Source organism: Neurospora tetrasperma (genome assembly GCF_000213175.1).
Source record: "Neurospora tetrasperma FGSC 2508 unplaced genomic scaffold NEUTE1scaffold_3, whole genome shotgun sequence".
In the NCBI taxonomy this organism is placed as follows: domain Eukaryota; kingdom Fungi; phylum Ascomycota; class Sordariomycetes; order Sordariales; family Sordariaceae; genus Neurospora; species Neurospora tetrasperma.
In genome coordinates, this window is record NW_009799101.1 from 754,672 (window position 1) to 777,976 (window position 23,305).

Consider the following 23,305-nt stretch of genomic DNA (forward strand, 5'->3'; position numbering starts at 1 on the left):
TCTTCGATAGAGTAAATACTATTGCGCTCTAGCTTAAATTTAATATACTGATAATAAATACGTTGGTATAAGCGATTCTAGCGGCGCTAGCTTTGGTTGAATAAATTACTACGCTAATTAGACGATGGGCCGTTGTACTTGCGCAATAAACTCCGATAGCTATTTCCCGATAAACTACGATATTTATATAAAGAAGAGCCTCCCTAGTACGATTATAAACTATTTTAATATCCGCCGGACGACGATCCGCGATATCCGGGATTGCTGCGGTTTGAGGGGGCCAAAGATGATTGTTGGTAGTTATTATTGCAATTAAAAAATAGGCTAAAGTAGTTATATAGGCAATTATCCCTTCTTTAGAGCGCTATATTTGGGTCTTTTTTAACGTCTTTATACTTTATAAAATTGGCGGTTTTAATAGCTTTAATATTCGGGAGCTTGCTATTAAATTTAGCCCTTAGTATTTATTTTTTAAAATGATTATTATAACTTCCCAAGTTATTGATAATTTTAAGACCGTGCATTTCGGTGCGGCGGTTTAAATAAGTTAGTTATTTATTTAGAGTTATATTGTTAGCAGGTTCGACAATTAAATCTTTTAGGCCGGGGTATAGGTAGTTGTAGATTTGAGTTATATATGTACTTCGATTTTTTTTATTAAGTTCCTTTGAATAGCGGATGATTTCTATAGCGATATTGCGGGGTGGCCTTCCGGTACGATAGTCTTTGTACAAATATTCTAATACGTTGAGGTTAGTTAATACTTAGGTGCGGGGTATTTTCTAATGCATAAGAATTGTAATGTACTAGCTATTTAGATTCTATTTTACTGCTATACGGGTCTTTGTATTGAGTTGGTTTATATACTATACTTTAGCTCCGCCTATAAATAATTAATAGAGATTCTTTCGAAGAGTATTTATTTCAAAATTATTATTAACTATATTGTTTTTAATAGTTTCAACAAAAAGGTATAGCGAAGTAATATAGATCTTATCTTTCTTTTAAAAATAATCGCTTTTTATATTACTATTTTTTTCTTTGGTATTGGGCTAGAAATAGCCGATTATTAAGATCTTCTAGCCGTTAAACGTAGTAAATTAAAGGGAATTAGCGAAGCGGTTAGCTATAGTTTCGAATTTATTGTTATTTATCTTACTTATAGTTTTAATTATATGTGTAATGTAGTATAGTTCTTTGTCGGCGTCCAATAATTTTAGTTTACTAGTTGTACTAGCGTTATTATTATTGTTACTAGTACTTTTACTATAATTGTTATACTAATTACTATTTTAATCATTATTAGTAGCCGTACTATTATTTGTATTTATTAGATAGAATTTATATTACTTTGTTTAGTTAGTTACTATTGGCGTTGAATAGCTATTTAGAGCCTACGGGGTATATAAAGTAATATTTATAATACCTTTTGCCTTTCGATAGAGGACTAGGAATTAGAGGGTAGTTTAATTATATATTGATCTTTGGGCGGCAATTTAGAGATGTTAGGGGAAAACGAGGTTTTAGTTAGTAAGTAGGGCTTTAGGGGTAAGGGCGCGAATATAACGCTAGGAGGACTTTGTAATTTGTATTAAAGGGTATAAGGATAAAGGAAATTAATATTTAGGAGCGGGGTTTTAATAGATTTAAGGTAGGTTAACGACGGTCTAGTTTTGGTTAGCGTTTTCCTTTTTTACTATTTTAACGGCCTTAGCGGCGTTATTAATTTGCTTTATTATTTATTTTGCGGCGGTAAAGAAGGAGTTTGGGGATTTTACCATTTGGGTGCCTTTTTAGGAGGCTTTAGGGATACCGTTCGGTTTATTAGGGATTGTTTATTATCGGTTAGGGATAGTTTATAAGGAATTATTAATAAAATTGGGTTAGTTACAATAATAATTAGTAATTTAATTGGTTCGCTCTTTCTAGTATCTATTATCTTTGCGGGGGATAACTACTATTATACCTAGTCCGCTAATATAATTTCCGGTATACTATTCGATTTATTAAGGGAAATCGAATTTAAATTAGAGGGAATTATAATTGCTGTTCTATTTTAAATTTACTATAATAATAATTGTATCGACGGATACTCTACTGTCGCTAGTAGGGAAGTTTATTCGAATCCGATATTTGCTAAATATTAAACTATATAATTAATTAGGTTTGTTATTGTATTTAGTAGTACGTTGGGTATAAGGATATTCGATTCGGCCGATAGTTGACGATTATAAGGATTCTGGGCCAAATTTAATTTATATAAGTTGAATAGTATCAGCGGATTACTAATATCTGCTATACTAATATTATATAGTATATTTTGCAGTTCGGTTTTAATAGTATTTCCTATTACTATTTCTATATTAATATAAGAACGTTGTATATCCTAATCGTTGATAATGGGGTTAATATTTAGAGAAAAGAAGGGGTCGATTTCCGGAGAAGAGAAGGGTTTATCGGTAGAGTCGAAAAAATTGCGGGTATTGAATTTGAACGATATAATCGGCGTTTCCCCTCTATTAGTTAGTTGATTATCTTTTTTCATATTAGTTACTAGTAATTATTTAAACGGTTAATCGTTGGGCTATAAATATGGAGGGGGCGATTTCGTTAGTATAATTGAAATTGGTAATTTTTTTTTATTTGCGGGGGTTATTATCGTTTAACCGGGTAGTTATTATTAATACTATATTCGAGGAGTAATTCGTCGATAACTTCGGGCGTTTAATTATTTTAATTGTTATTTTAGGTAATGTTCGGCTTATTGTAAGAATGTTCTTAGGTAGCGGAGGGTTTATTATTGGTTTTTTAGGTAGTAGATTGCTTATTATAAAAATGTTGGTTATCGGTTAGTTAATTTTCGTTTTATTTAATTATAGTTGGGAGAAGTATAATAATTAGCTGCTAATTAGCAACCGGTTGATTGTACTGCTATTTATCGTTTTATTCGATTGTAGGAAGGATTGGTTATAGCGGTAGTATTAATTTAAGTACTATATTTAAAAGTTGTTTTGGGATATAGTAATCGAGAGTCTAATTATTTAGGTAGGAGGATAAGGAAATTTATCGTAATCGACGTATTAATTATATTATAAATAATAAGGCAATCGATAAGTTTTCGTTAGGAGGAGGTAGAGTTGTAATAATTCGGTTGAACGCTTTGCGTTTTAATTGGTTTAACCGTCCGACCTATTGGAAATGCGGGTTTAGATAAATGAAATTTAATATATAGCGTAGATCTCTAATGGTCGCCGGGTCGGCTAAGTCTATTTTGGGTATAGTATTAATGAATAATAATAATTAATTAGTTGGTTAATAGCGGTCTGTAAGCCGGTATGTAGCTTGTTTAAGCGAGGTGTAGTAGCCGGGCGGAGCGTTCGTTAATAAAGAGATAATTTCCAAAAAGGAAATCTAATGGTATAGTATGGGATGAATAATTTATATTAATTATTTATTGGATATTATTGTAAGATAAACGGCTCGTAGTTATATAAAATAATCTAATAGTATTAATTGTCTGATGAACTATTCTGCCTACAGTTTATGTGCTGCCTGGGTTTTATACCCTGGCGATATAGGTTAGTCCGATTTGCTTGCCTGCTGGTGGCGCCTGGTTACCCAGGTCGTCCCGATTGGGTTGGTGCTACCCGACAGGGTTGTCGTCTTACAATATATAGCTAAGGAAATCAAACCTTTACTTTAATTAATGAGCTAGTGGTTCAATAGTGCTTATCGTCGCTTTCTTTCCTGAGATTGTGAGTTCGATTCCAATTGGAGTCAGCTTTTTTTCGCGTGAAAAGTTTCACGCGGACATCCAGACTTTAAAGTCAAAGTCCAGAACCCCCCCCCCATCAACCCCCCTAAAAGACTACTATAATAGTTACTAGATAAAGACCCTTATAATAGCTTCTAGAAGGTTATTATAGGGGTCTTTAGCTTTTGCTATTTTATACCCAAATCCGACCAATTAGAAGCCTCCCTCAGCTCAACAGGGCTTGTTAAAATCAATAGGCCTTGTTATAGAAATTGGGCCTTAATATACAACAAGGCCTGTTGACTTCAATAAACCTTGTCACGCTCCCTATACTCCCGCTACGGTATACTAGAAGGCGCCTAATCTAAATTGCAAAATATTCGGAATACTATAGTTAATACTACATACCTCCGACAATACTCAGCGGAATTTATCCAATATTAAAACCGTAAATACTAATAAGTATAATAATAATTAACCTACAATGGGGTGGTGTATTTTACACATAGTCTATAGGGTAAATTTAATAATAATAGACGGCCGCATGTGTATTTGATTAGTGGAGTCAAGTATATCGAATTCTTCCTCTTCTTTATTTAGCGTTAACTTGCCGACACGCACCAAAAACTTACAAGTACGCATCCCCACCAGAAAAATAGGGCGGTTCAACTAATTACACCTGACATCGTAAATCCCGGTTTTACCCGCAAAATTTCTTCTTTTTAATATACGCGATATCCCCTCTAATTTAGTTATTTCTTTTACTCTTTTTTATATGGCTATTTACACTAGTACTTTACACTATACTATGCTGTATGTAATTATATTACACCTATTTATACTATATGTATCTATTCAATTTACTACCTTAATATACGTTTAATCGTCGTATTCAATTAATTTTTATATTAATTAACTACTACAAATACCTTCTACCAAACTCGAGCATTCTGATCTTTCGACAATGATCAAGTCTGACGATGGCAGTGTTCTCCCCGAGTCTGCATGGGGCCAGTGGGGTAAATTGTTTGATGCGGCGGGCAAGAAAATTGGGAAGATCATGGCGATGGCTGACAATGGCCTGATGGAGAAGGCGATGAGGGATGCCGGCTTTATAAACGTCGAAGTAAAGAATTTCAAGGTATGGTCATATTTGATCCCCATTCATGAATGCGGGGCCCAACAGGCTTGTCGGTAAAATAAGCCCCTTGCACTGTGCCTAATAGCAGTTGCACTGGCACGCGGAAGTTGAACGCTAATTTGGGTGTTATAGATGCCTACCTCGCCCTGGCCAAAGGACCCGAAGCAAAAGGAAATTGGCCTCTATTATTACGCGGCGATCTCGTCCGATGTTGAAGGTGTCATGCAGTATATGTTCGCAAATGTATTGGGATGGACACAGGAGCAGATCGCGGTATTTGCTGCTTATGCGCGCAGAGAATTGAAAGATATGAGCATACACGGATATGTAAGGTGGAAGGTGGCGTACGGTCAAAAGCCGGAGTAGGGGAGAATAAGAATGAAAGTGTTGAAAGATGTTCCGTGAGCGAAAGTCCAGACTCGAGGCATGGGAGAAGATGCGTAGAGGTAGTTGTGTTAGAGACGTGAATTCTCAGCTGGAGAGTACCTAATCTACCCGATCGATGTTCGCGTACTTATGTCGGGTTTTTGATATTCAAATCGGCCACGGCTTCGATGATTCGATTTGTGTATCTTTTTGCACGCGCCCCGGTCTTGCTTTATTGCCTGCTACTGGACTCTGTTGACCGACACTGCGTTAGCTGCATTACCTCGGTCTTCAGTTGTAGATGACTGGAGTGAACTTGGTCACAGGCTGTGAAGTGATGAAAGCTTCGAGTATAATTGGGCAAGATTGCAACAAATAGTAGTGTGTCTAGGGACAACCCAATCCACCGCCCATGGCAAAGCTTAGGAACAAGAAATAATGCCTAGTTTAGATCTGCAGATTTTGAGATGAGTATATGGATGGAAGTTTGTGGTGGAATAAGGTGCGATTACAGCTGCCCCGACGAGCAGAGAGTGACTTCAACAGAATATAGGCTTTCTTTTGTAAGAACAATCTCAATAACCAATCAGGGCCGCTGGTCTAGTGGTATGATTCTCGCTTAGGGTTCAATCCTGAGCATTCTTGCGAGAGGTCCCGGGTTCAATCCCCGGGTGGCCCCATAATTTTTTCCTATTTGCTCTTTTTGTTCCTTTTCCTTCTAGCATTTTTAATACATCTTCCATCTGTCCTTTTCGTCTCGCTGTGTAACCGGTTTCTCTAATATTTATGATTTGTATAATATTTATTTACTATGCCCTTCGCTTCCAAGGCTTGGTTTGTTTGTTCGTGAGCTAACTGCCAAGAAAAACCCACGCGACGTTGGATGATCTGCCACTTCCTAGGATCCAATGCAACAACTAGACCTATACAACTACAAGTAACAAACCTTGGTTCGAGACACGATAAAAAAAGGATATCAAGTATATCACTACATCGTTGGGTTCAATAGGTCTCGCCTATGCAAGGAACTCGAGCTCTCTATCACAAGTAGCATCTTCCTCCCCAAGCTACCCCCCTGTTTATTTGTCTCTTTTTGCATCCCTTCCTCGCGAACCGTGGGTACTCTCCATCGGCGGCATGTCAGCTACCCTGCACCTGATATCGTTCCGGTCAAAAGCGCGATAGGAGGATTTGTCTCTTGAAAATTATCGGAGCACAATGGGATCCAGGTCGCCAAGTCATGTTGATAACCTCGGGGTGCAAAACTACGCCGGTCACGGTCGCAGTCACAGTCACGATTTTGTTGCTGAAAACAACGAGGCAATCCCGAATGTGGGAAAATATCACAACGCCCGTGACTTTGCTGCACTGGGACCACGGCCAGCACCGTCCATGACCCTGGAAGGAGCGGTTGGAGATGGGGAGGGTGGTAGATTAAGTGACGACCGATGGTCGAGGCCTCACGTATACTATCCATTTGACAACACAATGGGCACTAACCCGGTCCGCATGGACATTCGGTCCACCGTATCTACCGCGGATCTTCCCAACGTCTGCCGTCGTTCGACTGTTCGCTCTGGTATTTTCAAGACCGTTGACGACTTCCAGGACTTTGATGTTGGTGGGCCTGGCTGGCACCGTACGCTGATATCCTACACCCGGCTTCCCAAGTCGCATGCTGATTATGATTCTTTTCAGCTGGCGCAGAACCAGGGCTGGATCCGAGGAAGGCTGATGGAGGACATGCCTCGATGCCTACTCTTAGTGTACCATGTGATATTACCGTGGTCGACTTCTCACACGATCGCCTTGCGACATATAGGCATAATAACGAAACGCTCGCTTCATTTATAAGCCTGCCCCAGCCGGAATGGGTCAAATGCCGCTGGATCAGCGTCAATGGTCTGAGCTGGGATGTCATCCAGCTACTGGGTCGGCACAAGAACCTGCATCGACTTGCTATCGAAGATCTTTTGAACCCGCGCAACAGAACCAAAGCCGAATGGTGTGTATATGCGTGCGGACCCTTCATCAACTCGGTCAGGATCTGACGAAGATATTAGGTTCCCAACTCATGTTTTTATTGTCTTGACTCTCCAGAAACTTGTTCGCATACAGAACTTAGATGCCCAAGAAAGCGAATCAAAATATGTTGATTGCGATAAAGCGAACAACAGTGGGAGAAATGGTGAGTTGGGTGGCGATGGCGGTCCTAACCTCTATAGCCGCCTGAAAGAATATTACACCCGCGCAAGAAATGTTTCCCTGGACCGGAAGCTCGGGAGAGGGAATCCCAATCTACCAGCTAGTCCTCGCGGCCAGACCGGCTCCTCACCAAGTTCCCTCCGCAATCTAAATCTTCACGGGCTTCGGACACTACAGACATACCACTCGAGATGGGATGAGCCACGCACTCATTACATGGAACAACACTCAGCCTTAATGTCTAGGGATCTTGCCGTTGCCTGCGAACAGGTAGCTATGTTCGTTACTCAAGATAACACTATTATCAGTTTCTTCGAGTGTTCGGCTCAAGACGTCGAGGCTCCCATCATCCGCCGTCTCCAAACCAAGGATACCATCATCCGGCAGTCTTGCGACGCTTCAATGGTTGGCCAGGCTATCATCGACGCCATCATCGACCTAGCGATGCCAGTGACCACGTGCTATACTGAAGTTATTGGCGATCTCGAGCTCGACGTGCTTACCAAGCCCAATATCAAGCACACCAAGAGCCTTTACATTCTCGTCACTGAGATGAACAAGATGCTGAGCTTTATAAACCCAGTGATTACTCTCATAAACGCTCTTCGCGACCACAAAACAAATATGTCACAAGAAGCAGCAACCAGAAATCTTCAAAACCCGAGTCATGGCGTCATCATCACACCGACAACTTACATCTATCTTGGAGATGTTCTTGATCACTGCCTCTTGATCACTGATACATTGACCCAGCTGAAGGGCTCGGCTGAGGGCATGATTGATCTCATCTTCAACACGATATCGGCAAAACAAAATGAGTCGATGAAGCAACTTACGATAGTCACCATCATCTTCCTTCCCCTGACGTTCCTTACCGGCTACTTTGGTCAAAACTTTGAACACTTTCCCGGGCCAAATCACTCGATTGACTACTTGTGAGTAACCCTACATGCCTCTGTTAGTCACTTCTCTGCTAATCTCGAAACTGTAGCTGGAAAATTGCGGTCCCTGTGGTGTTGGCCACTGGGCTCCTACTACTGGCACAGGCCATCCACGATTATTGCAGATCGTGGGTGCAACAGCTCCGTATCGGGCAGTTGAAAAGGGCGCGGAAGAGGCGTCGAGGAAAGAAGCAGACGTAGATGTGTAGCTCTCCGTTCAAGGTCGTCAGTCAGGTAGCTGAGATCTTACCTACTGTCCCTGGTCAGCTGGTCTCACATTGTATTGATATACGCTGTGTAGAACAGCGCGCTACCTGTTCTGAGTTCGGCATCATTAGGAAGCTTATCGCACCCAGCTCATGACCTTGTCTTTCTGCGTAAGTTCTCATGGATGTACGTACTGACCTCGAAAACTGTGTGGGGCGCAATACTTTTAAAGACGAAGAAGTTATTTAGACGGCGTCACAAGTGCTACGCTGGGAGCTCTTCTTGCAGGCAGATACCCATATGAAGCATTCGGCCCTGTTCGACACTCAAGCCTTAAGCGACTTTACCCTTGTTGTGGTACCGGATTTCCCAGCTGGATTCGTCGTGTTTGCAAGTTAAAGACAACTCAATTAGACAGTTACTGACTGAGTTGTAAAAAGACCAAGCAACGTCAGTCAAATTTACAGACGACCGAAACTCATGAACATACCTAGCCCTGGCCTGTCCACTTCATGGAACAACTACAGCTGCTATACATAGTACATCAATGGACTGTCCCAACCGAGCTCGGACGGTGCCACCTTCCTTGCCAACAACCCGATGACGGGTCAGCACATATACATGTGCGCATCAGTCTCTGTCGATGACTACAGTCTTGCCATCACAACTGCCTACGAGGCATACCGGTCACGGTCGAAGACAGGTCCTACCGCTAAACGACGGTCTTCTGGAGACTGCCGACATACTCGAGTTGTACTTACGCTACTAGTATAGCAGTGAGATAATGTCCCAGGAGACCTCGGCGCCAGGTTGACGGGTTAAAATCAACATTCACTCCATCGCCGGGACACTGAGGGAAATTGCCGGTCAGGCCGCTCAGATACGAGACGAAATCATCCAGACGGATCGGCCTTGGACGACGGCATTCATGAGAGACGGCTGGTCGGTGTCGTGTTTGGAATAGCTCCTTGGAACGGCCCAGTACCTAAATAATGCGGAGCTTGCCCCGAGCTTGTTATATTTTTCAAGCGCTGATAAGTATCAATAGGTGATTTCCACGGCAAAAGCGGTGGCCCGTTCTGTCATTTGCGGGAACACAATCGTGTTGAAGCCATTTGAGTCCAGCCTTTAAAGCCGGCACCAGCAAGACGTGTCATTGACCTGGTTAAGTCAGCGGTTCATGGCGACGGCACGAAGCTGCTTGCGGGTGACCTTAAAATCACGGGTCCCAACAAGATCATTCTGAGGCCCCATGAAGAAGGAATCGGAGTCGTTTGGTTTTCGTCATGATCCTCTTCGGATTCGAACTCGATGAGGAAGCAGTTGCGCTGACCCATGATAGTGAGTTTCTGCTTTGTGCAAGCGTTTGCTTGAGGGAATTTATCAGAGCATTGGATATTGCGAGGCAGTTCGGGCAGGTGCTTGTCAGATCAACGGGCCTGCCGTGTATGTCGAGGCAACTCTGCCCCAAAAGGGACTGGTGGAAGCAGTGGCTATGGTCTGTTCGATGGCATGGCCGGGGTTAGGGCCTTCACGGAGAGGAAGCTTGTTACGTCCCCACCTCCAAGCTGAGGTATGCTTTCTGACGTAGTGCGAGTCATGACTTCTTGACCTCATTCTATATGACAGTATCAACGTTACAATGGGCTGATGGTTTCTCTCTACCAGCGTGAAATGTGAAGAATGGGTAACTCCGACGGTTGCCTATCCATGACGACAATACGTAGAAATAATTGTCTAGGCTCACGGAAGTGCGGTGCCGGATTGAAAAGCTGAGGGAAATTCGGCCTTATCATGAAGGCTTGATCATCCCCCAGGCTATTCCCATGCTCTCTACACCACACTAGCGCTTCAGCCGACCACATGACTCTGGTGAATACGAGGACTCGACTAGTGTAGTGAGGTACTGTGGTGTAAAGATTGGTGCTTGGATTACTCAGGTTCCATCAATGGCGGCCGGCGTGCATACCGACGGCGCTGTACAGTTGACCCCTGGTGCCGGGCGTTAGTTAGCGCGCGTTTTCAACACGCACTCTACGCAACTCAACCACCATTCCACCAAATTCAATAGAAGGAGCTCGTATTAACTAGATACTCTTTGAACGGGTATATACCTACTTTATTCAACTTTCAGTTGTTACTGGTGTTGTCCAGCCGTTTTTCTGTGAATTTTGCAGACCTCCGTTGCAAGAACCGCACTAACAGACTGTATCTGTCGCCACTGGCGACCATAACCGGATTTCCCATTTATTGGGGTCACTGATGATCGTTCGGACAAGCTGGGGTGGTCGACCCTGCAGGGGCCTCCAGTGGAATCGTGCAGAATCGGCCTGTTCGGGATGGAGAACTGCACAACTACGACATTAACCACATGGGCCGATGCTGATCGATGTCAGCGCGGAGAAACATGTGCTGGGTGGTCCAATCATGCGCTTGGTTATGGAGAAAAGAGGCTGACCAAGGCCTCGGAAAGGTTACCTGAGATCGCTGCTACCAACGTTAGTCTATCAGCCAAGCGGTGCCACGGAATACGATACGAGACATTCCACCAAAAGACTTTACCCATTGGGCACGCTGCTGCGAAGATGGGCCCTCGGCTGAGGTGCTAGGTGAGGATCTTGATGATCCTGTAGTGACACCAGCAAGACAGGTGAACCGCCTAGTGATATAAATGTCGGGTCGCTGCCCTCTGCTTTGTATCCGATGGTGGTAGAACCGAAATCATCATCAGAATCTCACTCATCGATCTTACCCATGATGAAACTCACTCTCCTCAGCGCGGCTCTTCTTGCTTTCGGCGACAGCGCCGTAAACGCCTTGAGTAGCTGTGGACAGTCACAGTACGATCCTGCTCAGGTATGTCTGGGATGTCGAGACACGGGTGCTGCCGGAGGAAGCCATATGACTAACACGTAGGTGATAGTACGTCTGCTGGAGCGATCAGTTCCTCTGCCCCATCACGGCTGGCGAGCCCCTCTCCTTCTGCAACGGAGCGTGCTATAGCAAGTTCATGTACAAGTGCGAGAACAACGTCCTGAGCTTGCTGCCCGCTCACACTGGGACACCCTTCACCCTCAGCGTGTCGAACCCGACTTTGCCTATCGACGGCAAGCCCGTGACTGCCAGCGGTCTGCACTTGAGCCTTGCAGGCAACACTAGCACCTACTGCCCCGTCGAGGTGGTTGGTGCCGCGTGTCCCCCTGGCAACATCACGGCTTTTTTCGCCGGCAACGGTGGCCTCTCCATGGACACCATGGTTCCCGGCGGACAGCAAGCCTATCTTGGACCGGACTGGAACATGCACTACACCCAAGCTCACTCGGCCTACATTCCTGCGGGCAGCCTAACCCAGGGCTTCGGTGGGTACGAGGGTGGTGGCTTCGTCAATCTGAACGGTAATGGCTGGGGCTGGGTTGCTTGCCCTCCTCAGGCCTCTGGCGGTGGCGGCACCGCGTGGAACCTGGTGGGAAGAAACGAGACGAACGCGGCTAGCTTGACCGCCTGCACTCCTGTCAACCTCAAGATCAACCCTCTCCCGTCCGGTACTGTTGGTGCCTGGCAGTATGCCTGAGTGTGGATTCCCGAATATCGCCCTATAGGGGAAGAACGCTGATTGAGCAACGGATGGGTCGTGTAGATAGTTGTAATAAAACGTCATTCTGTACCACGAGATCTACGATTGTGTTAGTGTAATGTTACTCGTGGAGTTAGTGATTACGGACAGGACGCGTGGTGGTCGGCATGTAGTAGCATACATACGTACACCGAGCTCGCTGCTGTCTCGGAACTGCCGATGAGAGGACAGAACATTAGTGACGGTCCTGAATGTTTTGATAGTCTCGCAATGAATGGCCCTTGGCCTTACAGTATAGACGCGTAGGAGCTGAGACAACTAATTTCTTCCTCTCATCTCACCGCCACATAATTACCATATTGTCTTGTATCAGATTGAGACACTAGAATCAAGCCAAAGTAGGGGCCAAGCCTCGGTGGGGCAGGATCCTGCCATTGGTGAAGTGCGCTTGGTAGATGTCGCAACTCTCGAGGCCGGGCCGCCATGTCAAAAACTAAGGCAGAGGGACGGCAAGGAAGAAGAGAGTCAAGAAGTGTAATCAAACAATTGTGAAAAGGCTGCGCCCGACGGCGGGGAAGATGCTAAATGCCCGTCCAGCTAGTCTCCTAGTGTACATACCCAGGCGCAAAGGCCCACCCGAAACCTGGAGAAGGCGCTAACAGCCCTACAGCCCGCGGGACTCACGAGCCCCCGCTAATCTACCTACCTATGTATACCTAGATAGGTACGTAATATAGTACACGTGTACAGCAATGAAATGCTAGTCCCTGTAGTGTAAATGTAGCGAACCATTTATTGCCAGAGATTTGTTTATCTGTATTTTTTTTGGTATAAATGCAAGGACCCAGTAAATGCACGCGTGCAAAATGACCTGCTGGAGCGGGCTGCATTTACTCGGTAGGCACATTGCTGTATGGATACCTAGGTACCTACCTACCTAGGCAGCGTCACCAACCGACTCCCTCCATTTCAAGCCAACGCACCATGTGAAACCCGACGTGAATCGCCGAAGCATGTCAATAGGCTGCCATTGCCAGGCCATCCTCTTCCACCAAGTACACCACAACTAAGCCATACATTTGCTTGCAGGTTACCGTTCTTCCAACTGCTGTAGAAGTCACACGATCTTGTTCTCGTCGCTCTCTGTACACGCGTACTAATTCCATTTTCAAGAAGCCATGATGTTAATACCTAGACATCTCCAGCACGTTCATCAGATAACTTTCAACTCTCCATTAGTAGAATCTCAATACGATGGTCGCAACGTCTGACATCCCGGCCGACACCTCTACTTCACTTCTCACCACGCTCGCAGATGAGATCTCGTCCAGTGCGACTCTCCTATCTTCGCATATCGAATCCAGGCGACTTCCATGGCCATCTTTTTCCGCCGATGGCCCCCGGCAGCCAATTTGCGAGGACAATGAAGAAGTCTCACGGGCACGCACTGCTCTCATTGAAGCCACTAGATCCCTCCACGCCCTCGCCGTCGGGCCAGTTGAAACTACAAAGCACTTCTGTTTCAACGAGATCTATCTCCTCGGCGCAATGCAAGTCCTGTGTCATTTCGAGATTCCACAGAACGTCCCGCTCCAAGGAACCATCACTTTCCATCACCTTGCCTCCAAGACCGGCTTAAGCGAAGCTCTTCTTCCACGCTTTCTGCGTATGGCCATAGCAAACTTCTACTTCGCCGAACCTGAACCAGGTCTGGTCGCCCATTCAGCCTGGTCCAAGCCACTCGCTACTGACGAGAAGATGCGCGCCTGCATCTGGTTTCGCCATGCCGAGATGCTCCCTGCCGTATCCAAGCTCGTCGACATGGTCAAGCGGTACCCCGACTCCCCTGAGCCACAGGACACAGCTTTCTCGCTGGCATTCGGAGACGCCTTCTTCGGGTACAAAGAGAGACACCCGGAAAACATGGTCCAATTTGGACAATTTCTTGACGCCTTTTCCGGTGGTAGCTCCGCCGACTCGGCGGAAAGCATTGCGCGAGCCTACCCCTGGGAGACACTACCGAACAGAGCGCTCGTCGTTGATGTTGGCGGTGGCATCGGACATATCTCTGCTGCTATTGCGCAGGCACATCCTCATTTGCGGTTTCAGGTGCAGGACTTTGAAGATCTGAGAGGCGCGGCCGAGGAATTGATGGAGAGTAAGGGAGTCAAGGATAGAGTCGAGTTCGTGTCGCATAATTTCTTTGACCCCCAACCAGAGCCAGCCAGAGGAGCCGCCGTTTACTTCATGAGGAACATTCTTCACAATTGGTCTGACTTGTACTGCAAGCGAATCTTGAAACCGATTGCCGAATCTATGGGGCCGGAAAGTAGGATCGTCAACTGCGATATTGTTTTGCCAGAGCCAAATTCGGTGCCAAAGGCGCAGGACGCAGTGATCAGGGCACTTGATTTGACTATGCTATCGTTGTTCAACGCTAAAGAAAGATCTACCGACCAGTGGAAGGAGCTGTTTGCGAGCGCCGATGGCAGGCTCGAGATCACCGACATGGTAGGGAAGCCACGAATGAGGATGGATAGCCTGGTTGAGGTTAGGTTGTTATGTTGAAGAGAATGTACATCATTCACATTCCAATACCACAACTCAATTACCAGAAGATTGAAAGGGGAGGTCTAAATCTGCTCTTTTTCAGGGAGAAACACCTTCACATCGAGCTAAATATGGACTTTCCAAGTACTCTCTGATGACTCCAACCTACCTACTCAGTCACTCCCAAGTCACTCCTTTCTTGATCATCCAGCAGCCCTAGCGCTTGGCGCCGTGTTGGGGCGTTTGGATCGTAGTAAGGGACCTCAGCCAAAGACGTCACTCGGGTTCCGTGACGGGGGTGCTTGCCACCATAGTCCCAGCTGGCGTTGTGGATGGTAATTCTGGGACGTTTTACTCGCGGTAAGTTACCATACATCATGAACACTATCAAGAAATTACTGACCTATTGTCCCACAACGCACTCGTCCCCGGTGTCCACTTGAAGCGCACTTGTATGTCGACGTTCTTCTCGTAGACATCATACAAGTAGTTCAGAATCACATCGCTCTCGGCCTTATCGAGCCCCACGATCCGCACCGTCATTGATCGATTCACCCACAATGCTTTCCACCCAGTGGCCGGATGAACTCGCACAAGCGGATGCGTGCGCTCGATGTACTTGGGTCCTGCATTGGGGTCCTGCCGATCGATGTATGGGTGTGCAGAGCGGTACACGGCATACTTGCCATCAATGATCTTGCGAAATTCAGGCGAAAGCTTCTCATAAGCGCTGTAACCAGATGCCCAAAGCGTATCTCCGCCGGTAGGAGGTACCGTATCATTGTGCAGGTGGGTGATACCCGCCGGTTGGCGTTCATGAACGAGATCGCTGTGCCAGTTTGAGGCACCGCCAGGACGACGGAAGTCGGCCGGTCTCTCCAGGGTGAAGAGGTCTGGCCAAATAACGGTCACGCCTGGGACACCAGGGACTTGGGGAGTCTGAGGATGAACTTCGACCTCGCCGAACCACTCACCCAGCTCCTTTTGTTGCTGGGGAGTGAGGTCCTGGTTACGGAAGAAGACGACGCTCCGCTCGGCAATAAGAAGGGCTAACTCATCGCGCTGCTGGGGGGTGAGGTCCTTGAGCTGAAGACCCTCGATCTCGGTCCCGATGTGTGTGGTCAAGTCGGTCACCTTGGTTGCTGCTGAGAAGAGGTTCTTCTTTGATTTGTCAGCTCGAGCACCTGCGTCCTGGTAAAGTCGCTCCTCGTCGCGAATCTTGTAAACGTCTTGAAGGTAAAGAGGTACAGATGGGCGGTATGGATAACCCTTGGACAGGTCGATTGCAGCTTTGAGGAGACGTTGACGTGCTGGTTCCGGAAGAGGGAGGGTCTCCTTCCTGGGCTCAATCGTGTCAACGATGGAATCAAGAATTGGTGCGGGCGCCATGTTGTGAATGTAGTTGGTAAATGTTGTATCTTGATGTAGATTGTGACAAATGGTAAGTGTAAGTGCCTTGGCAAGTCAAGTGTCGACTTTGTTTCGAGGTACAGTTCTTTTTCCCTCTTCGCTTGGTGGATATAGTGCACGTTTATATGTCTCGAGAAGTCCAACAGTCCAGAGTCATTCCATGAGCCACCGTATAGGTAACTTTTCTTCCAGAAGTCATCCATTGTGGTTGTTGAACCGGAACGAGTATCGCCCCGCTAGATGTATGATGATCAAGCACAGCAACTTGATTACAATTCTGACAGTTGTCCTTATCTATGGTCAAATCTGTCTGTGTAATTGCGGGATTGGAGCCACGGCCGCGGTTGCTGTGAGGGGTTACCTCCAGAGTGATGTCTTTTTGAAGCCTCAGGTACACCAGTTGGGGAAGCGACATTACAGTGTGTTGCAACGAACAAAAGAGTATGGACTGATATCCGATCACCGGATTTACTGCACAGGTGATAAGAAGCGTTTGGGATGTTTGTTATGCCCAGATGGTTGGTGCCCTCTTTTTATGTCATCTTGCGCCATCCGCTGGGGTGGATTGTGTGCTTTGCTGCACTTGAACTATTGCACCACCAACAATTACACTCCAATACAGGCTTGGTTGTTAGCTCAAGACATTCGTTTAGTTTCATAGTTAAAGAGTGTTTTACCTCGAATATGTATTATCGAAGTTCAAAACCTTATATGGAAGCTTGTAAATGCCTTTTCGATCCGTCCTTAGAGGTAGCCACTCGATTCATCCTTGTGAGGTTTAGGACAATTCGGGACGGACGTTATCCAGTATACCAAGAGTACCAAGCTAGCTAGCAAACTTGTATTGGCCTGTATTACTCCCAACATCATTGGGTCGACCATTCAAAATATCCGTGGGTCAAGCAATACAGTAATCAAATTTGAGTCTAGACTTGACTTCACCCCCACGCAGAGTAAGTGATGGACCGGCCATGGCGACATTGGAGCTCATGGCGTCTTTCTTAGACTCAATGGCGATGGCTGCCACTCATGATTGTCGATATGGACACAAAAGACCCCAAACGATCAAGTCCCTTGGAGTCGTACTCGTCGATTTTATGACAACACCAGCATTGTCGTTTGAACATCATGTCGAAAAGCACAGATTCTGGCGTCGTTACCAAGGGCGATCTTCGGGGCCCATCCAGTTCCCTCAAAAGCTCCCGTCACGAGTACACCTCAGACACACAAACAACAGAACTGGTGCAAGAACAACCCAAGAGAAGTTGGCGTTCTTACGTCTGGGATACATTGGACAAGTCTCCCCAAGAAAGGCGCTTCCTCTTCAAGCTTGACGCGGTGATTCTGACTCTGGCCTCCCTCGGATACTTCATCAAGTATCTTGACCAAGTCAACATCACAAATGCCTTCGTGTCCGGAATGAAGGAAGATTTGAAGCTGTTTGGCAATGAGTTGAACTATATGCAGACTTGCTGGACGGTTGGATATGTCATTGGCGAAATTCCAAGGTGAGTATCGATCCCCCGATGACGTTTTCTCTGCTTACTCCCAATGCTAATCATCTCATAGCAACATCTTGTTGACTCGTATCCGGCCGTCTATCTGGATCCCGGCTTGCGAAGTTGTATGGGCTATTCTGACCATTTTGCTCGCCAAATGCAAGACGACAACTCAAGTCTACGTCTTGCGTTTCTTCATCGGTCTCGCCGAAAGTGTATTCTACCCGGGCATGCAATACATTATCGGCTCATGGTACCGCAAAGACGAACTGGCCAAGCGATCTTGCGTCTTCCATGCCAGTGGCGCCATAGGCACCATGTTCTCCGGGTATCTTATGGCGGCAGTCCACAAGAAACTAGCCGGCGTCGGAGGATTCAAAGGCTGGCAGTGGCTGTTCATCATTGACACAGTCATCTCCCTGCCCATCGCCATCTCAGGCTTCTTCCTCATGCCAGACCTGCCCGAGATCACCAAAGCGTGGTATTTCTCTGCGGACGAGATTACGTTGGCCAAGGAGCGTATGCGTCTCGAAGGTCGTGCTCCTAGAGCGCCATACACCAAGGCCAAGTTCAAAAAGATATTCTCCAGCTGGCACATCTACCTCCTCACTGCACTTTACATCTTCTTCAACAATGGTAACGGAGCCTCCGGCCAGCCAGCTTTCCAGCTGTGGCTCAAGTCGAAGGGACACCCTATCACCGAAGTGAACACTTATCCGACAATCACGGCCGCCATCACTGTGATCACGACGCTCATCTACGCCTGGACGTCTGATACTGTGTTCCGCGGTGCTAGATGGCCGCCCATTGTCTTTTCGGGTCTAGTGAACATTGTGATCTACTCCAGTCTAGCAGCCTGGAACATTCCTGACGGATGGAAATGGGCCTGCTTTTTTCTGGCGGGCTTCGGCGGAGGTATCAGTGGACTGACGTTTGCTTGGGCGCATGAAATCTGCGGCGACGACAACGAGGAAAGAGCGCTGGTGACGGGCACCATGAACGAGATGGCCTATGTCTTTCAGGCGTGGCTGCCCTTGCTGATTTGGCAGCAAGTAGAGGCGCCGGTGTACCACAAGGGGTATATGACCTCTATTTTTATTGCCGTGGCAATGATACTTACTGCGGTCTTGGTCAGGTTTTTACATCACAGGGAACGAGCAAGAAAGCTGCTTGCGGAAGAGCCAAATGCTTGAAGCGGCTGATAGTAGGAGACTTTGTGTGTGTGTAGATACAGGTAGAAATGAATATGTTACTATCCCGATGGCACCTCAAGTTTCCTGTAACGCATGAAAAAGACTAAAGAACTTGAACCGATGATAGTTAGGCGCTGATAACGGGATGTTGCCGTGTAAGCTTCAAAAAGTGGGCGTGCCAGACGAACTGAAGACGTCTAGAGGTAGTTGCTCCAGAATATCTCCCTTGAGTACCTAGTTAGGTACCTAGTTAGGTACCTCTAGAGGTACATTCCGATGCTGGTTTGTTTCCATGTTAGCCTGGTGCACTTGGTACCCCTGGTAGTGTGCACTGGACGAAATCTATCCCGAATAGTCCCAAAGCTTACAAGGAAAAGCCAAAATGGCTGAGTACGGATCAAAAAGGCATCGACAAAATTTGATGTGACCTACTGAACACCGTTTCCAAGGATAGATCACATATTTGTTGGATATTCAAACGCATAAGAAAGTTAACCCGAGGTTTTGAGCTAACAAACAAACCAGTACTGGACTGTACGCGAGAATTCTGGTCGTGTCGGTGTTGAAGTTTGGTTAACGAGTGAGGCGGTTTGTAATGTTAATTAACGTGCAGCTGAAATGGCATCTCGTCATCCAAGGGGATATGGTGTAAGGTTGTCGTCGTGCGGGGGTCACTAGTCAGATGTACCAATGTCGGCTTTTATTTGTGATAACCGTCTGTCGCCTACTGATACGCAATCAGATCAAAGATGGCGTGCTCTGTCAATCCTTACTGAATGAGACGACTTGACGGCGCGGAGGAACACATTCGGCCGCGGGATACCTCGATGGTGTTAAGGAGATATAATGACAATAAACACTTCGGGGGTTGTCGCGTAGATAACTAATGTCCTTATGAAGCAGTCTAAAACTTGGCATCATTCTCCCTGCTGGCCATCACATCGTCTTGCCTTTAACATCAATATCATGTTCGCCGCAACAGCGGGATTCCCTCATGCTTATGTTCCCCATCTACCCCTAAAGACCGACCGACCGACCCATCTTGAACGTCAAATACCCCAAGCTATGCCTCTCATCGTGGATACCGACTTCCAATCCGGTTCAACATCAAATGCAGAATCTCGATTTGGGGAGCACAAGTCGGTGGCGGTGATAGGCTCAGGCATCAGTGGAGTCTGTGCTGCTGCTCATCTTCTCAAATATGGACTCTCCGTGACCGTCTTTGAACGGTCCAACGGCGCCGGCGGTGTATGGAAGTTCGACGAACGCCCACCGGAAGATCCCCCGTATATTTACCGTCCACCGTCCATCGGAGATCAGCAGCACATCCCCCCAGGTGCCGTTTTTGACGGTTGGGACGCGAAATTTTCGAATCTTGAAGTACGATTCGCGCCACCGAGCCCATGTTATGTCGGTCTAAAGACCAATGTCCCAACACCACTGATGGGAACTACGTTAGGGAATTGGCCCGAGGGGAGTCCGGCATCGGTCAGCCATTCCGCTGCTCTCCAATACATCCGGTCCCTAGCCAAAAGATCCGGATTGGATGCAGTGACGGAGTTCCACACTCGAGTTGAGGATGTCAGAAAGACAAGCGACGGTTCAAAATGGAGGATCACTACCCTAGCGCTGGAAATTGAAGACGGGATCCCTAGCGTTCAGTTCACAGAGAAAGTCAGGGATTTTGATCTGGTTGTCGTCGCTTCGGGGCATTACAATATGCCGCGTATTCCGCAAATCGAAGGCTTAAAAGGGTGGAAGGACTCTTTTCCCGATAGAGTTATTCACTCCAAGAGGTACCGGAATCCTGAGAAGTACCGGAATCAGAACGTGCTCGTGATCGGAGCCGGCGTGTCCGCTACAGACGTCTGTAAAGAACTCGGCGAGGTGTCTCACAAGACGTACCAGAGCACTCGCAACGGACGGTTTGACCTTCCGGCGAGTGTACTGCCTCCAAACGCCGTCCGAGTAGCATCAGTGGAGAAGTTTGTCCCTCCAGAGGCAAAGATCGAAGGGGAAGAGCCGACACTCGGGAATAATCAGCCGATACCCGGGTTTGTTGTTCTCACAGACGGAACAATCCTACAAGATATTCATCAAATAGTATTAGCCACTGGATACATTGTGTCCTACCCCTTTCTCCCGCAGTTGCACTCCGACACGGCTGTTGATGCCGATCCTGACGACGAGCTGGTCGTGACATCGGACGGCATTATGACGCATAACCTCCATAAGGATATCTTTTACATCAACGACCCGACGCTGGCGTTCATTGGCGTTCCCTACCACGTCGCGACCTTTTCACTTTTCGACTTCCAGGCCCAGGCGTTGGCGAGGGTGTTCGCTGGTAGGGCAAAACTGCCGACGCAAGAAGACATGCGAAGAGAATATGAGAAGCGTGTGGAGGAAAAGGGGCGGGGACGTTTCTTCCATTCCTTGGTAACACCTGGGCATGAGATCGCCTATGTCAGAGATCTCGCGGAATGGGTAAACGGCTACGTGAAGGAAACGGGAGGCGAGCCCATGCCGGTTCATTCAGAGGAATTCTTGAAGGAATATGACGTGTTGAAAAGCAGGTTAAGGGGCCTGTACCCGGAAATTGCCAAGAATGATGGGGAGTTGCAGGAATAACGGCTTGAAAGTAACGTTCGTTGTTGGGGTCCATCGCTGATTTATTTCAATGTCAACTAGACGATGGGAATATCTTTGTTTCTGTCTCGTGTGCAGCCACTGATTCAGCGTACACCATGTCCTGGTTGGTTCCGTGTATCCGTAATGAAAGATGCTCGATGTGACGGAATGGCGCCATGTCGGCCGCTTGTTGGGAGGTACTTTTCAGTGTGTCGATGATAATGATGACGATTATGTATGCGGCTTCGTGAATGTGGTTGGAAAAGAAATGAAAAGAAACCCAAATTTAAAAGAAGAATTTTTTTTTTAATAATAAAAAAAACATCAACGCCCTTCTCGGATTCCCCCATGTGGACCGTGCACATAACAGTGGAGGAAGGTGCCAACCCCTGAAATCGTCAGTTACCGTTGGAAAGTGGAAATCAAACGAAGTCAACAAAATCAAACAAAGCAAACAAAGCCCAGCCAGCTGCTACACGTTAATGGGTCCTCTCAAACGCGGGACAGTTCAGTTTTCATTTTTTGTTCCTGTCATTGTTGAAAACTCGTTCATTCGCACACCAGGAAACCCATTTTCGCGAGAAAACATCAGGCAACTCAGCAAAAAGGTCATCGAGTCGCGGAACACTCGAAGGGCGGAAAGCAGCCTGCAAGTACCACTGTTATTTCTTTCACCTGCTTCCCCTCTTCACTTTTTCCCCAGTCTCAATTTGAAATTTCAATTCCCAATCTCCCTCAGTCCCAAGTCACCTTGACAATATAGTCACCAGAGCACCGACGCGTCTCACCATGGCAGGCGACAAAGACGAGCCAGAAGTGCGAGTTCACGATCCCATGCCATCGGGATACGTCTTTGTTCCCAAGGGAGACGTATACATTACTAAAAATTGTCGCCAGGAGACATATTCGGCCGGCCAGACCGTTTACGTGGTGGTTGACAAACGTCGGAAACCGATCGGCCTTCGCTGTCCTGCCTCCATTTTCAAAGCCGTCCAAGACTTGAACCAGGCTACAGCTGCGAAACGTGCAGAGGCTGTACAGAAGCGAGATGCAGCTATTGAAGGCGACTTTGAAGAGGCACTAAAGAGGCTGTTCCCCAACGCACCCAAAGAGTCCATTGCCAAGATTGTGAGCCATGCGCTCAAGAAGCGTAGCAGGAGAGTGGGAAGAAGCGGGACGGTACAGCTAGATGACAAGGTGAAGCTGGCGGTGCGAGCACATATCCGGCACCAGCATACGGAGTATGAACAGCTACTGAGACAGGGCACGAATCGCGAAAAAGCCAGGTTACAGGTCTTCAGCAAGCTTAATGAGGTTGCGAGACTGTGGGGTGGACGGCCGGCGAAGAGTACTGGGCTCAAGCGAAAGGCCGGAAACGATGGAAGCGACACAAGAACAGCTCAGGAAAGGAGCGAATTGCACAAGAGACAACAGAAGCAGGAAACACTCGAAACTGCAGCTACCAATGCAAAGATCGCGCGACACAAAAAGACAAAACAAACCAGAAAGTTAACCGTCGTTGAAAGAAGATTGCTAGCTGAGGCAAGCAGGAAATCAAAGGTATCTGGCCTACGCGTTCAAACTCGCCGTATGGCCAGGGAAGGAATCGAACCTTTGGGAGGTACCGAGGAAGAACCGATCGTCATCGACGATAGCGACGGACAAGAAGCTGTCTTTACTAGAGGCGAGGACACTGACTTTGACGACGGCGATGAATCGGACTGGAGCAACTGGAGCGACATCAGCTTTGGCAACGCCACTGGGAAAAAGTCGCGGCAGAACGACCATCACTGGTCAAAGCCATGCCGGACCTGATGGTCTATGCTGAGTGGCT

General features: G+C 46.9%; 8 protein-coding genes across 8 annotated transcripts; 7 read left to right on the forward strand and 1 right to left on the reverse strand.

Annotated features, from left to right (window-relative positions):
* Positions 1–4,694: 4,694 nt before the first annotated feature.
* NEUTE1DRAFT_42041 (uncharacterized protein) lies at positions 4,695–5,261 on the forward strand (the record flags this gene model as incomplete). Its single annotated transcript, XM_009851978.1, has 2 exons — positions 4,695–4,895; positions 5,028–5,261. Coding segments are annotated over 2 exons (435 nt in total), but the record flags the coding sequence as incomplete, so codon positions are not given.
* A 1,103-nt stretch (positions 5,262–6,364) lies between these two features.
* Positions 6,365–9,388, forward strand: NEUTE1DRAFT_80870 (uncharacterized protein; the record flags this gene model as incomplete). The annotated part of the gene is made up of 6 exons (XM_009852204.1): positions 6,365–6,900; positions 6,960–7,266; positions 7,775–8,401; positions 8,458–8,604; positions 8,714–8,804; positions 9,155–9,388. 6 exons carry the CDS (start codon positions 6,480–6,482, stop codon positions 9,386–9,388), a joined length of 1,827 nt encoding a protein of 608 aa, XP_009850506.1.
* A 1,942-nt stretch (positions 9,389–11,330) lies between these two features.
* On the forward strand, positions 11,331–12,285 carry NEUTE1DRAFT_62192 (uncharacterized protein; the record flags this gene model as incomplete). Its single annotated transcript, XM_009852205.1, has 2 exons — positions 11,331–11,470; positions 11,538–12,285. The coding sequence occupies 2 exons, from the start codon at positions 11,369–11,371 to the stop codon at positions 12,183–12,185; spliced, it is 750 nt and encodes a 249-aa protein (XP_009850507.1).
* A 769-nt stretch (positions 12,286–13,054) lies between these two features.
* NEUTE1DRAFT_129341 (uncharacterized protein) lies at positions 13,055–14,798 on the forward strand (the record flags this gene model as incomplete). Its single annotated transcript, XM_009852206.1, has 3 exons — positions 13,055–13,085; positions 13,134–13,243; positions 13,431–14,798. The coding sequence occupies 3 exons, from the start codon at positions 13,055–13,057 to the stop codon at positions 14,754–14,756; spliced, it is 1,467 nt and encodes a 488-aa protein (XP_009850508.1).
* A 327-nt stretch (positions 14,799–15,125) lies between these two features.
* NEUTE1DRAFT_42475 (uncharacterized protein) lies at positions 15,126–16,127 on the reverse strand (the record flags this gene model as incomplete). The annotated part of the gene is made up of 1 exon (XM_009852009.1): positions 15,126–16,127. The coding sequence occupies one exon, from the start codon at positions 16,125–16,127 to the stop codon at positions 15,126–15,128; it is 1,002 nt and encodes a 333-aa protein (XP_009850311.1).
* Positions 16,128–17,276: 1,149 nt separating this feature from the next.
* Positions 17,277–18,840, forward strand: NEUTE1DRAFT_80879 (uncharacterized protein; the record flags this gene model as incomplete). The annotated part of the gene is made up of 2 exons (XM_009852207.1): positions 17,277–17,656; positions 17,718–18,840. The coding sequence occupies 2 exons, from the start codon at positions 17,277–17,279 to the stop codon at positions 18,838–18,840; spliced, it is 1,503 nt and encodes a 500-aa protein (XP_009850509.1).
* Positions 18,841–19,806: 966 nt separating this feature from the next.
* On the forward strand, positions 19,807–21,587 carry NEUTE1DRAFT_129343 (uncharacterized protein; the record flags this gene model as incomplete). The annotated part of the gene is made up of 1 exon (XM_009852208.1): positions 19,807–21,587. The coding sequence occupies one exon, from the start codon at positions 19,807–19,809 to the stop codon at positions 21,469–21,471; it is 1,665 nt and encodes a 554-aa protein (XP_009850510.1).
* Positions 21,588–22,260: 673 nt separating this feature from the next.
* NEUTE1DRAFT_41523 (uncharacterized protein) lies at positions 22,261–23,286 on the forward strand (the record flags this gene model as incomplete). The annotated part of the gene is made up of 1 exon (XM_009851961.1): positions 22,261–23,286. The coding sequence occupies one exon, from the start codon at positions 22,261–22,263 to the stop codon at positions 23,284–23,286; it is 1,026 nt and encodes a 341-aa protein (XP_009850263.1).
* Between the last annotated feature and the right edge of the window lie 19 nt (positions 23,287–23,305).